The 13779-nt window shown below is 40.9% G+C and overlaps 1 protein-coding gene and 1 long non-coding RNA gene across 2 annotated transcripts in view; one reads left to right on the top strand and one right to left on the bottom strand.

Annotated features, from left to right (window-relative positions):
- LOC138432823 (uncharacterized) overlaps nucleotides 1-13379 on the bottom strand; it is a 92108-nt gene extending 78729 nt beyond the window's left edge. Inside the window, exon 1 of the long non-coding RNA XR_011254000.1 lies at nucleotides 13195-13379. This is a non-coding gene — a long non-coding RNA (uncharacterized lncRNA). The remainder of the gene's footprint in view (nucleotides 1-13194) is intronic.
- The window catches only part of HNMT (histamine N-methyltransferase), a 43011-nt gene continuing 41624 nt past the window's right edge, over nucleotides 12393-13779 (top strand). The window contains exon 1 of the mRNA XM_069574437.1: nucleotides 12393-13298. Coding sequence (XP_069430538.1) covers nucleotides 13162-13298 — 137 coding nt within the window. The 5' untranslated portion in view covers nucleotides 12393-13161. The remainder of the gene's footprint in view (nucleotides 13299-13779) is intronic.

The raw sequence follows: 13779 nt of genomic DNA, 5'->3' as shown, positions 1-13779 counted from the left end.
TACCACTCCAATGGCTAAAGGAATAAAAGGTACATGGCTAGTTCTTGTTGACTTCATTCTATTAAGCACATGTATTTTCAGATTAAGTCAGGAACTAAAAGGATAAGTTGATGAATTTCTATTCTTCAAAAGACATCATCAAAAAATGAACAGCACATCACAGGCTGGGAGAAGATAGTTCATGTATACACATACATATGTAAACATATGATAAGATGCCTAGAATATAAAAACAAATATTGCATAAGTCAATAAGAAAAGGGGCAAATAAAGCGGTTTTAAAAAATGAACAAAAGATTTTCACAGGTTCTTCATTAAAGACTATATCCAACTCTTATGGTTCACAAGTATTTGAAAACACTCAGAATCATTACTCTGAGGGAAATGCAAATTAAACCATGATGCAATACTGCTATGATATATTCCCAGAGGGTTGGCAATAGTGATGGGTAATACCAGGATGTGGAGATGAGAATACCAGGATGAGGATGTGGAGAAACTAATATCCTCATATTTTGGCAGTGATTGTGGACATTTGCAAAACCTTGTTGCAATGCCTCCTACAACTAAACACGTGCTTACCATATGAATAGCCTATGTATCCATTAAGAGAAAAAAGGTTTAAAAATTATGAAATATTTATACACTATAATGTCTAGCATTAAAAAAGAATGAACAGCTGAAGCCCCACCCCCACAAAAATATGGGTGAATTTAAAAAATATGATGATGGGCCAAAGATGCCAGACATAAAGAATACATTCTGTGTGGAGCTTTCAAATGAAGTTCAAGAACAGAAAAAACTAATCTATGGGGATAAAAGTCAGAATGATGGTTATCTAGAGTCGGGGGATAGGGAGTATTATTGATTATACGCAGTAGTTAGAGACTTGGGTTTGATCCCTGGGTTGGGAAGATTCCCTGGAGAAGGGAAAGGCTACCCACTCCAATATTCTGGCCTGGAATATTCCATGGACTGCTTAGTCCATGGGCTCGCAAAGAGTTGGACATGAAGAAGGCTGAGCACCGTAGAATCGATCCTTTTGAACGTGGTGTTGGAGAAGACTCTTGAGAGTCCCTTGGACTGCAAGGAGATCCAACCAACCATTCTAAAGGAGATCAACCCTGGGATTGCTATGGAAGGAATGATGCTAAAGCTGAAGCTTCAGTACTTTGGCCATCTCATGTGAAGAGTTGACTCATTGGAAAAGACTCTGATGCTGGGAGGGATTGGGCGTAGGAGGAGAAGGGGACGACCGAGGATGGGATGGCTGGATGGCATTACGGATTCGATGGACGTGAGTCTGAGTGAACTCCAGGAGATGGTGATGGACAGGGAGGCCTGGCGTGCTGTGATTCATGGGGTCGCAAAGAGTTGGACACGACTGAGCGACTGAACTGAACTGAACTGAGCAACTTTCACTTTCAATCTTCTAGGATGTATTCATTCATAAGATTTCTTCAACCTGTACATTTGAAATTTAAGTATTTCATTGCATGTAAATTACAGAGCGTGGTCCACTGGAGAAGGGAATGGCAAGCCACTTCAGTATTCTTGCCTTGAGAACCCCATGAACAGCATGAAAAGGCAAAATGATAGGATACCAAAAGAGGGACTCCCCAGGTCATTAGGTGCCCAATGTGCTACTGGAGATCAGTGGAGAGATAACTCCAGAACGAATGAAGGGATGGAGCCAAAGCAAAAACAATACCCAGCTATGGATGTGACTGGTGATAGAAACAAGGTCCGATACTGTAAAGAGCAATATTGCATAGGAACCTGGAATGTCAGGTCCATGAATCAAGGCAAATTGGAAGTGGTCAAACAAGAGATGGCAAGGGTGAACGTCGACATTCTAGGAATCAGCGAACTAAAATGGACTGGAATGGGTGAATTTAACTCAGATGACCATTATATCTACTACTACGGGCAGGAATCCCTCAGAAGAAATGGAGTAGCCATCATGGTCAACAAAAGAGTCCAAAATGCAGTACTTGGATGCAATCTCAAAAATGACAGAATGATCTCTGTTTGTCTCCAAGGCAAACCATTCAATATCACAGTTATCCAAGTCTATGCCCCAACCAGTAACACTGAAGAAGCTGAAGTTGAACGGTTTCATGAAGACCTACAAGACCTTTTAGAACTAACACCCCAAAAAGATGTCCTTTTCATTATAGGGGACTGGAATGCAAAAGTAGGAAGTCAAGAAACACCTGGAGTAACAGGCAAATTTGGCCTTGAAATTTGTGGAATGAAGCAGGGCAAAGACTAATAGAGTTTTGCCAAGAAAATGCACTGGTCATAGCAAACACCCTCTTCCAACAACACAAGAGAAGACTCTACACATGGACATCACCAGATGGTCAACACCGAAATCAGATTGATTATATTCTATGCAGCCAAAGATGGAGAAGATCTACACAGTCAGCAAAAACAAGACTGGGACCTGACTGTGGCTCAGATCATGAACTCCTTATTGCCAAATTCAGAAAATTGAAGAAAGCCGGGAAAACCGCTAGACCATTCAGGTATGACCTAAATCAAATCCCTTATGATTATACAGTGGAAGTGAGAAATAGATTTAAGGGTCTAGATCTGATAGATAGAGTGCCTGATGAACTACGGAATGAGGTTTGTGACATTGTACAGGAGACAGGGATCAAGACCATCCCCATGGAAAAGAAATGCAAAAAGGCAAAATGGCTGTCTGGGGAGGCCTTACAAATAGCTGTGAAAAGAAGAGAGGCGAAAAGCAAAGGAGGAAAGGAAAGATATAAGCATCTGAATGCAGAGTTCCAAAGAATAGCGAGAAGAGATAAGAAAGCCTTCTTCAGCGATCATTGCAAAGAAATAGAGGAAAACAACAGAATGGGAAAGACTAGAGATCTCTTCAAGAAAATTAGAGATACCAAGGGAACATTTCATGCAAACATGGGCTCGATAAAGGACAGAAATGGTCTGGACCTAACAGAAGCAGAAGATATTAAGAAGAGGTGGCAAGAATACACAGAAGAACTGTACAAAAAAGATCATCACAACCCAGATAATCATGATGATATGATCACTAATCTAGAGCCAGACATCTTGGAATGTGAAGTCAAGTAGGCCTTAGAAAGCATCACTACGAACAAAGCTAGTGGAGGTGATGGAATTCCAGTTGAGCTGTTTCAAATCCTGAAGGATGATGCTGTGAAAGTGCTACACTCAATATGCCAGCAAATTTGGAAAACTCAGCAGTGGCCACAGGACTGGAAAAGGTCAGTTTTTATTCCAATTCCAAAGAAAGGCAATGCCAAAGAATGCTCAAACTACTGCACAATTGCACTCATCTCATATGCTAGTAAAGTAATGCTCAAAATTCTCCAAGCCAGGCTTCAGCAATATGTGAACCGTGAACTTCCTGATGTTCAAGCTGGTTTTAGAAAAGGCAGAGGAACGAGAGATCAAATTGCCAACATCCACTGGATCATGGAAAAAGCAAGGGAGTTCCAGAAAACATCTATTTCTGCTTTATTGACTATGCCAAAGCCTTTGACTATGTGGATCATAATAAACTGTGGAAAATTCTGAAAGAGATGGGAATGCCAGATCACCTGACCTGCCTCTTAAGAAATCTGTATGCAGGTCAGCAAGCAACAGTTAGAACTGGACATGGAACAAGAGACTGGTTCCAAATAGGAAAAGGAGTACGTCAAGGCTGCATATTGTCACCCTGCTTATTTAACTTCTACGCAGAGTACATCATGAGAAACGCTTGGGCTGGAAGAAACACAAGCTGGAATCAAGATTGCCAGGAGAAATATCAATAACCTCAGATATGCAGATGACATCACCCTTATGGCAGAAAGCAAAGAGGAGCTAAAAAGCCTCTTGATGAAAGTGAAAGAGGAGAGCAAAAACGTTGGCTTAAAGCTCAACATTCAGAAAATGAAGATCATGGCATCCGGTCCCATCACTTCATGGGAAATAGATGGGGAAAAAGTAGAAACAGTGTCAGACTTTATTTTTGGGGCTCCAAAATCACTGCAGATGGTGATTTCAGCCATGAAATTAAACTATGCTTACTCCTTGGAAGAAAAGTTATGACCAACCTAGATAGTACATTCAAAAGCAGAGACATTACTTTGCCGACTAAGGTCCGTCTAGTCAAGGCTGTGGTTTTTCCAGTGGTCATGTATGGATGTGAGAGTTGGACTGTGAAGAAGGCTGAGCGCAGAAGAATTGATGCTTTTGAACTGTGGTGTTGGTGAAGACTCTTGAGAGTCCCTTGGACAGCAAGGAGATCCAACCAGTCCATTCTGAAGGAGATCAGCCCTGGGATTGCTTTGGAAGGAATGATGCTAAAGCTGAAGCTCCAGTACTTTGGCCATCTCATGCGAAGAGTTGACTCATTGGAAAAGACTCTGATGCTGGGAGAGTTGGGGTCAGGAGGAGAAGGGGATGACTGAGGATGTGATGGTTGGATGGCATCACGGACTCGATGGACATGAGTCTGAGTGAACTCCAGGAGATGGTGATGGACAGGGAGGCCTGGTGTGCTGTGATTCATGGGGTCTCAAAGAGTCGGACGTGACTGAGTGACTGAACTGAACTGAATTTTGGGACCCCTTGGGCAAGTGCATCCTTTTAGTCTCTGAATCATTCACAGCCAAGGTCTCAGTTAGAGGGATGTTTTAACCCAGAATATTCTTGAGCACGTGCCCCTGCATCAAATGCCATAGAAGTTTGCTTACCATGACTGCTCTCTTTATAAAAATTTCTCTTACATGAACCCTTAACCTTCACTAGATCCTTAATTCAACACGAGACCTAAAGCTTAGGGCCACTAAGTCAGTAACTGAGATGATCTGTATTACAGACTCAGGCAAACCATGTTGGATGAGTTTATTATTTTATGCTTTTCTTTCTTTCTTTTTTTTGGTCAATTATCCAGTTCCTGATAATTTACCAGGTTCTAAATACTTACCAACCTCTGTCTTTGCAAGGAGATCTAGACTTTTTCAGGTGACTTTTAAAATTGTTGGTTTATTAAATAGGAAATAAGTTATTGGACTATTTCTTCTTTGTCTTGTCTGATTATCACCCTTAAACATTTTGTACAAGCTTTATATCTCTAGAACATCACTCTTTACTCATCTACAGATTTTAATATTATTTGTCTGCACAAAAAACCCTCGTCTTGTTAAGTAATAATTTCCCAAATATTTCTTCTGCATTATTTTGTTTGGTTTGTTTCCGGATCTCTCTCTCTCTCTCTTTTTTTTTTCCTATTACAATTAAAACGAAACCATATTTAAAAAGTGTGATTGAAACAACTGTGCCATTAAAACCAAGACATATGACATATCATCGCTTGTGTGAGCTTCAGCAATTTACATTCATAAAATATGGTCAACTCTTACCTAGTCCAAGTTCGGTCATTAACTGGGAGGTGTTGAGGCAAGGAATAGTTGCTTTTTTCAGAAAGTCGAGCATCTGAGAAGATGGCAGACTAGGGTCCTAGAGTGTCTTATCAGGGTCTGGGTGCTAGTTTCTTTTATAAAGCAGAGAAGAGGAGGTGAGGAAGTAAAGTAAAAGCCTAGTGGAGGGGATGTATTAAATTCTTCTTTCCTGTAGCCTTTCACAGACAGGCAAGGTCAGAAAGCCTCCCTGTGAGCTGAACAAAGGGACTTTAACATTCAGGTAGAAGAGCAGGTTTCCCCAAGGTCATCATGTAGGCTTATAGCTATGCTGCTAAGTCATTTCAGTCATGTCTGACTCTGCACAACCCCATAGACGGCAGCCCACCAGGCTGCCCCATCCTTGGGATTCTCCAGGCAAGAACACTGGAGTGGGTTGCTGTTTCCTTCTCCAATGGATGAAAGTGAAAAGTGAAACTGAAGTCACTGAGTTGTGTCAAACTCTCAGCGACCCCATGGACTGCAGCCTACCAGGCTCCTCCGTCCATGGAATTTTCCAGGCAAGAGTACTGGACTGGGGTGCCATTGCCTTCTCCGTATAGCTATAGACAGCATCTTTAGACAGCATCTTTTTACTGATTATACCAACAAAAGTAATGAAAAGTGAAAGTGAAAGTCACTCAGTGTCCAACTCTGCTACCCCATGGACTATGCAGTCCACAGAATTCTCCAGGCCAGAATACTGGAGTGGGTACCCGTTCCTTCTTCAGGAGATCTTCCCAACCCGGGGAACAAACCCAGGTCTCGCACATTGCAAAGTAGATTCTTAACTAGCTGAGCAACAGGTAATGGAAAGCAAAGGTTAAAGTAAAAGAAACAGATCTAACAGGGAGTCAGATTTTGTGCTTACCTGTTTCACAATGACATCTTATATAAAGTCAAGGGCTGCCTATCCATAGACTATCTTTAGGTTATCAATTATTGACAGTTTTGATACAGTGGCTCTACTAGCTATGAATCTACTTTTAGTTTCACAAGCCTACAATAATTTTTTTTTAAGATGAAGACTAATCAGGACTTCAAGGAATATTAAAGATCATCTAGTTCACCTTCTTTCTCCAAATTTACATATAACACGGAAAGTAGGGGAGGAAGCTTACATCATTTATCCAGTGTTGTTTAGTTAGCAAGGGGTTAAGCTTGTATAGCACTGAGTCTCTTGCTTTTTGGCTTGTTTCTATACTCATGAGAAATTTAGCCAAACACCCTGCTGAAACTAAGATTCCTGATACCCATTATTTTTGCCTGAAAATGCCAGTCTGATTGAACTCTAAATTTTTATGTACTATGATTTTCTGATTTCAAACCTCCCTTCAAGACCACTGTTGGCAACTGACTTGCTAAACTCCAAAGAAACAAACACATCAGGTGAGCCAATCAATCTGTATAAAACATCTTCCTCCTCCTTTCTTGCCAAGAGAAAACAAAATGGAACTCTTCTAACTATTTGATTATGATAATTTAACAATATCACCATTGTCATATACATATATGCTAGGCTATGCAGCATATTACTAAGGATAGGATAGGAAGCCAGTCCAATAATAACAGTGCTCAGAAGACTATATATCAGGGTGAACGGAGAACCAAAGAATCCTATGCACAATAAAAATGGATCAAAATTAGAATTTTGCTGTTTATTTTTCTCTTTTGTTCATTTTCTGTTTTTTGGTATAGAAAATACAGACTAATAAGAATAAACAAGGGAAATCATTTGCTTTTTGACCTAGCACAGAGAGTATTATATTAAGAGATAACTTAATATAATACAGAACAATACAGAATTACTCCACTTTTTCTTTGTTCTAACTGTCTGTAACATGGAACATAATCTTCAAGTTGGAAAGGTACAAAAACAGTGAGAAGTAATATGACATAATTTTAAAAAAATGATACATGGAGTTCAACAACACAAATTTGGATCCAGACTCTTCTTTCATGAGTTATATGATCTCATACAACTTATTTGCTCTGAGTCTTGCTTGATGATATCAATAGTTCCATCCCCAGAGCGTAAAGAGAATTATGTGAGATAATGCATGGAAGTCACTTTGACACAGAAACAGTCCAAGAAGTGGTAGGTAATAGGGGACAGAAGCCCAAAGTAGGTTAAAAACTATCTAAGAATTCTAAATTTAACAATCTGTCAAGGCCTTGGAGAATCGGATCCCAATGTACTGAAATAATTTCTAACAGCAATAATGATGCTATTGCTACCAGTCTTTGAGAAGTCATGGCAAATGACAGATGTGCTAAACTGCTTGCCCAAATTTTCAAAAAAGAGGGGGAAAGAGGATTCTCAAAACTTAGTAATTCCAACCAGCAACTAGATGTTTTAATCTCCACGACATTCCAGATGAGTTACGGATTATGAAATGGATATTCTAAATGCAATTTTAAAAGGAAGTTGTGATTGCTAAAGTCAGCATTTAGTCAAGTGCAAGTCATGCTGACAGCAACAAGGTTTCCTCTTTTTTTCTTGGAGGGGCTAAATGCCTAATCAGAGAAATGCCACAATGTATCTGCATTTCAACAGGGTATGTGACAAAGGTTTCAGAAACCTTTAATATACACTTATTAATATCCAGAGGGAGCTACTAAAATACAGTACTCTCTAGATTATTTGTCATAGTGCCTTTCCCACCCCCCCTCCCCCATCTGCAGAGCAGCTGAAAGAAACTAGGTTAGGCAGAACATTGTAGAGAAACACAAGTCTAGTCTAAGCCTGGACAGTGACACTCTGCATGGGTCAGGTAGTCTTTGAGATACTGTTTATCTCCAAACACCACTTTTTAAAGAAATTCTGAGAAACTAGAGTATGTCCAAAGAGGAGACCAGCATAATACATTATATAAAGCTATATATTTTAAAAAATGCAATATATTCTAAAGAAAATAATTAGGATGTGTTATGGACTCAATAACACTTATTAAAGCTCAACATTCAGAAAACTAAGATCATGGCATCTAGTCCCATCACTTCATGGGAAATAGATGAGGAAAGAGTGGAAACAGTGTCAGACTTTATTTTGGGGGGGCTCCAAAATCACTGCAGATGGTGACTGCAGCCATGAAATTAAAAGACGCTTACTCCTTGGAAGAAAATTTATGACCAACCTAGATAGCATATTCAAAAGCAGACACATTACTTTGCCAACAAAGGTCCATCTAGTCAAGGCTATGGTTTTTCCAGTGGTTATGTATGGATGTGAGAGTTGGACTGTGAACAAAGCTGAGCGCTGAAGAATTGATACTTTTGAACTGTGGTGTTGGAGAAGACTCTTGAGAGTCCCTTGGACTGCAAGGAGACCCAATCAGTCCATTCTAACGGAAATCAGTCCTGGGTGTTCATTGGAAGGGCTGATGCTACAGCTGAAATTCCAATACTTTGGCCACCTCATGTGAAGAGTTGACTCATTGGAAAAGACTCTGATTCTGGGAGGGATTGGGGGCAGGAGGAGAAGCAGATGACAGAGGACGAGATGGCTGGATGGCATCACTGACTCGATGGACATGAGTCTGAGTGAACTCCAGGAGTTGGTGATGGACAGGGAGGCCTGGTGTGCTGTGATTCATAGGGTTGCAAAGAGTTGGACACGACTGAGTGACTGGACTGAACTGATGGACTCAATATTTGTGTATTTTCCCCACCCAAACCATACACTGAAATCTTAATCCTTAATATAATTGTACTTGGATGTGGGGGGTTCTTTGGAAGGTGTTAGGTCGTGAGAGTAGAATCCTCACAAATGGGATTCATACTCTTAGAGAAATTTCAGACAGCTTGTTTATTCCTTCTTATGGATAAAGATGTAACAAGAAGATGGCTGTTTAAGAACTAGGAAATGAGTCCTCACCTTACATGTATCTGCTAGGTCTTGATCTTGTACTTTCCAGTCCCTATTTCATGAGAAATAGGGGCTTCCTTGGCAGCCTAGTGGTTATGAATCTGCTTTGCAATGCAGGGGACATGGGTTTGATCCCTGGTTGGGGGACCTAAGATTCCACATGCTGTGGGGCAGCTAAGCCCTTGAGCCACAACCATTGAGCCCAAGAGCTACAACAGAGAGAAAACTATGAACTACAATGAAAGACCCCAGGTGCCAACTAAGACTCAACGTAGCCAAAAATAAATATTTTTAAAATGAATAATGGGAAATAAATGCTGTTGTTTAAGTCACTCATTCTGTAGTATTTTTGTTAGAGCAGTCCAAATGGGCTAAGAATCACTATGGAAGAGACACCTTTGGGAATAGGGCTATTCCATCAGTCAATTACAAAATTTTTAATGAGTTAGTTATATGGACAAGGAATTAGAATCATTCTGTTTAAACAACCAGAGATAAGAGTGTTATGTAGAAATTATAGGGAGGCAATGTGTGCAGATTTTGGCTGAATATAAAGACTTGTGAGAGCACTGGTCTTGGGATTTGACAGACTGGAGTTACACGCCTAGCCTACAACACCCTAGATACACTGAGCAAAGGACCCAACCCCTCAGAATCTGTTTTTTTATCTGTCAGGTAGGAACATTCACAGAAGGACTACAAAGTAAAAATCCTATACTGAATTTGAAAAAATTCACATAGTTCCTGGCACATGAACAGTCAATAAATGGAACTCTGATTGTGTTAATAACAGTTAGTGTTGTCCAACAAGAAAAAGGTTGAAGAACCTCTGATTATGGAAAGCATCTTCAGAGTGAAAATGATCAAGCACATTTTTAATCATTTAAAACAACTGAAAGCCTACTGTGAGCAGCACATGTCAGAGTAGCTGTGACACAGTTTCTATCTCTCTGAACTAGCAATCACATGGGGACCAGCCAGGGAAGTGAGGCAAATACATTAATAAACCACGACACAAAGACAAATGCTATCAAAGTTACAAGAGGCTCAGAAATTGAGTACATGAGTGCTAATCCTTTGGAGGGAAATATGGAAGGCTTAGTGAAAGTGGTAGCTTAAGGAGAATGGGGAAAATTTTCATGGGTGGGGCAACAGAAGAAGCAGCACTTTATATACAGGGAGGATCTCTTGTGAAGAGAGGTCCAGGCAGGCAGACACAGGGACAGATTCAGATAAGCAGCAGGGTTTGCAGGGATCCAGTGGCAAGTCTCAAGAAAACTGAAACATAAATATAAATGATGTGGAGCTGGGGGTAGGTCACAGGATGAGTCTTGGACTTGGAGATCAGTGAGGAGATGGACAGTGGATATCTGGGGAGAGGAGTGACTTTATCAACACTGTTTCAAAACCTGAATCTGGCAGTGACAATAAACTTGGCTAGGATCTGTGTGACTCCCAGCGCAAGAAAGCCAGTAAGAAAACATGTGTATACCTGTGGCGGATTCATGTTGATGTATGGCAAAACCAATACAATATTGTAAAGTAATTAATCTCAAATTACAATAAATAAATTTATATATATATATATATAAAGAAAAATAGCACAATAGGTTAAAAAAAGTGTGTGTGTGGGGGGGGGGAATCTCAAACATCATGGAAGCAAGGAGAATGGAGAAGAAATCCTTAGTGAGTCACATATGGAAAGCAGGTTGTTGGGAAAGATCTGACAGTAAGTTAGACGGTGATGGGCTCAAGTGAAGTTTAAGTTAAAGGTAGTTTTCAGTAGGAAGATCAAGACTAAGGTTAATTTTTCTCAGCAGAATAGCTCATAGGAAACCATTACTAAATATTTGTTCAGTAGATGAATTACATGAATGAATGATCTGGATTGAGGTCTAAATAGAAGAGTGGAAAATGATAATAGATGAATTAAAGCTGTGGGAGTCAGTATGAAGAGGGTGAGGCTGGCTGCATAGAGATGGGAGTTAAGCAGTTACACATATGGAGGGAGGCCTAGGAGCTAGATTAAGGGTCTGCTTACCGATGCAGGAGATGTAGGAGACAGGGGTTCATTCCCTGGGTGGGGAAGAGCCCCTGGAGGAGGAAACGGCAATCTAATACTCCTGTATTTTTGCCTGGAAAATTCCATCGACAGAGAAGCCTGGTGGGTACAGCTCACGGTGTCACAAAGAGTCAGACATGACTGAGTAGCTGGCACAAGCACACAAGGACAACCAGAGCCCAAGGATCAAATCCTGGCCAGCACCTGATTCTGTGCAGCCCACGAGCTAAGAATAACTTGTGCATTGCTAAATGATCAGAAAAACATCTGAAGAAAAGAAATATTTGGTGACAAGGGAAAATAAATATTAAACTCAATTTTCAGTGTCCATAAATAAAATAACTGCTTTTTGGTTGTCTTATTATTGCAGAAAGGACCAGCCTGCTCCTTAAGCTGTATTAACATGCTAAAAGGACTTTATAAATATTATCTATATAAATCTCACTACAACCTATGAAACATAACTCATTCCCATTTTACCTATGAGCAAACTGAAGCTTATATTTCAGTAAAGTTCCCACAGTTCATTCCAGACTTCCCATTCCCCTTGGATAAAAGCCCTGGCTCGAAGTAGTGAGACCATGAGGTGCTTATAAAAGAGGGTTGAGGAGTGTGCTGAATGCTTACAGGGCAGCTTTGGAACAGAATCAGAAGAGGAGAATGGTTTAGGCAGACACATTTCTAAGACTGGTATATGAATTAATTTAATTCTCATAACTGCTCTGTGATTTGGATCGTATTATTATTAATATCCCATGTTGGTATAGGGGTGGCCTTCTTAAAGACCATTTCCTAGATAAAAGGCTCAAACACTTTGAGTCTTTTCACAGGGGACATCACATGGCCTCCAAAGATTCATCCAGCCCTAAAAGTCTAGAATCCCCTGTTCATAAGTACTTAGGAAAGGCTTCCAATGGGTTGAAGGGTTCCAGTGCCCCGCCTTCTTCCCCTGCGACTGGGCTCTCATACTCCTCATTCCCTCCTCCACCCTCATCTCCTAAACAGGCTTCTCAGACCTTTCAGTTAATTTGAGGTTGGCCAAAACATTCACTTAGGGTTTTGGTATAACATTTTATGGAAAAACCTGAATGACCTTTATGGCCAACCCAAAAGCTCCGTTCCTGAATCACAACAAACTAACGAGCACCTGAAGAAGTGCGGCAGAGTTTCAAGTTTAAATGTGCTGGGGTGTGAAGGCAGGAAACTCTCCTACAGAAAGCCTGGAGGCAGATGACAATCGTTTGTCACAGATTCAGCAGCTGTCTCTAGAAGAGAAGGAAAGCCTTGAACTGGCCTGTTTCTTCTGTCAGTGTGGTTACTGCTTTGGTGGCCACTTTCCCACAGGGAACTTATGGGAGGCAGCTGCTGCCAAAACAGGAAGTGATCTGAATGTTGTCTGCTTTTACAACATTCTGAGCTTGAGTTGTCAAGCAAGTTTCAGCAGTGGATTTACTGCTCTCTGTTACCACCTCCTTTTCTTCTAAGATAACTGCGGCCTAAAATAAATAAATTTCTATTTTAAAAAATTTTAAAAAAAGATAACTGTGGCCCGGTGAAGTCTCAGGGGCACAGTCCTGTGCAAATACTGACTTAGTATCAGCTTTTGCACACCCAGCCTTGCCAGCACTTTCAGTTCAAAGCAAGACTGTCGTCGGGTTTGTGTGTTGTTTTTTTTTTTTTTTTCTTCCTGGATAGAACCCAGTGGGGAGTGAGGAGAGAAAGAAGGAACTAGGAAGGGAAAGGAAGGAAGTTAAACGCCCCTTCCCTCCCTGTCTCTCAGAAAACCAAAAATGGCATCTTCCATGAGGAGCCTGTTTACTGACCACAGCAGATACGTTGAGTCTTTCCGGAGGTTTCTCAGCAATTCCACGGAGCACCAGTGTATGCAGGAATTCATGGACAAGAAGCTGCCGGGCATGATAGCAAGGTAACAGCAACAGAAAACAGGCCGTCTTTTGTGCAAGGGACAAGCCTGGGCGCGCTCTGTGCAGTGATAGATGGGTCATGCGCGCGGCAGGCTGGGCTGCGGGATAAGGGGAACTGATAGCAGCTTGGCTTGTCCCCGAGCGGCCCTGCACCCCGTCTGCCGCGTTTCAGTTAGCCGATCACTAGAAACATTCAAAAGCTCTGATTTGTGCGGATTTCAAGCTGCTCGGAGATAAGCGTTAACCCTTTGAAGGCACAAATTCACGTTCCTTTGGGAAAAGATAAGATCCAAATCTTTCAGATGAGATTTTTCGGCCCTCCTCCAAATTTTATGTTTCAAAAAATCCCAGAGTCTAGTGTTCTTTGAATTAGAATCAAATAATTACCAAATACTGTTTACCCCTGGGGATTGAGTGGATGCCTCTCAATTCTAACACCCCTTTCAATTCATTTTCCTTATCCATTATCATAGTTACCACTCT

This window comes from Ovis canadensis, chromosome 2, assembly GCF_042477335.2.
Source record: "Ovis canadensis isolate MfBH-ARS-UI-01 breed Bighorn chromosome 2, ARS-UI_OviCan_v2, whole genome shotgun sequence".
In the NCBI taxonomy this organism is placed as follows: Eukaryota; Metazoa; Chordata; class Mammalia; order Artiodactyla; family Bovidae; genus Ovis; species Ovis canadensis.
This window is presented reverse-complemented; position numbering and strand designations above follow the sequence as displayed.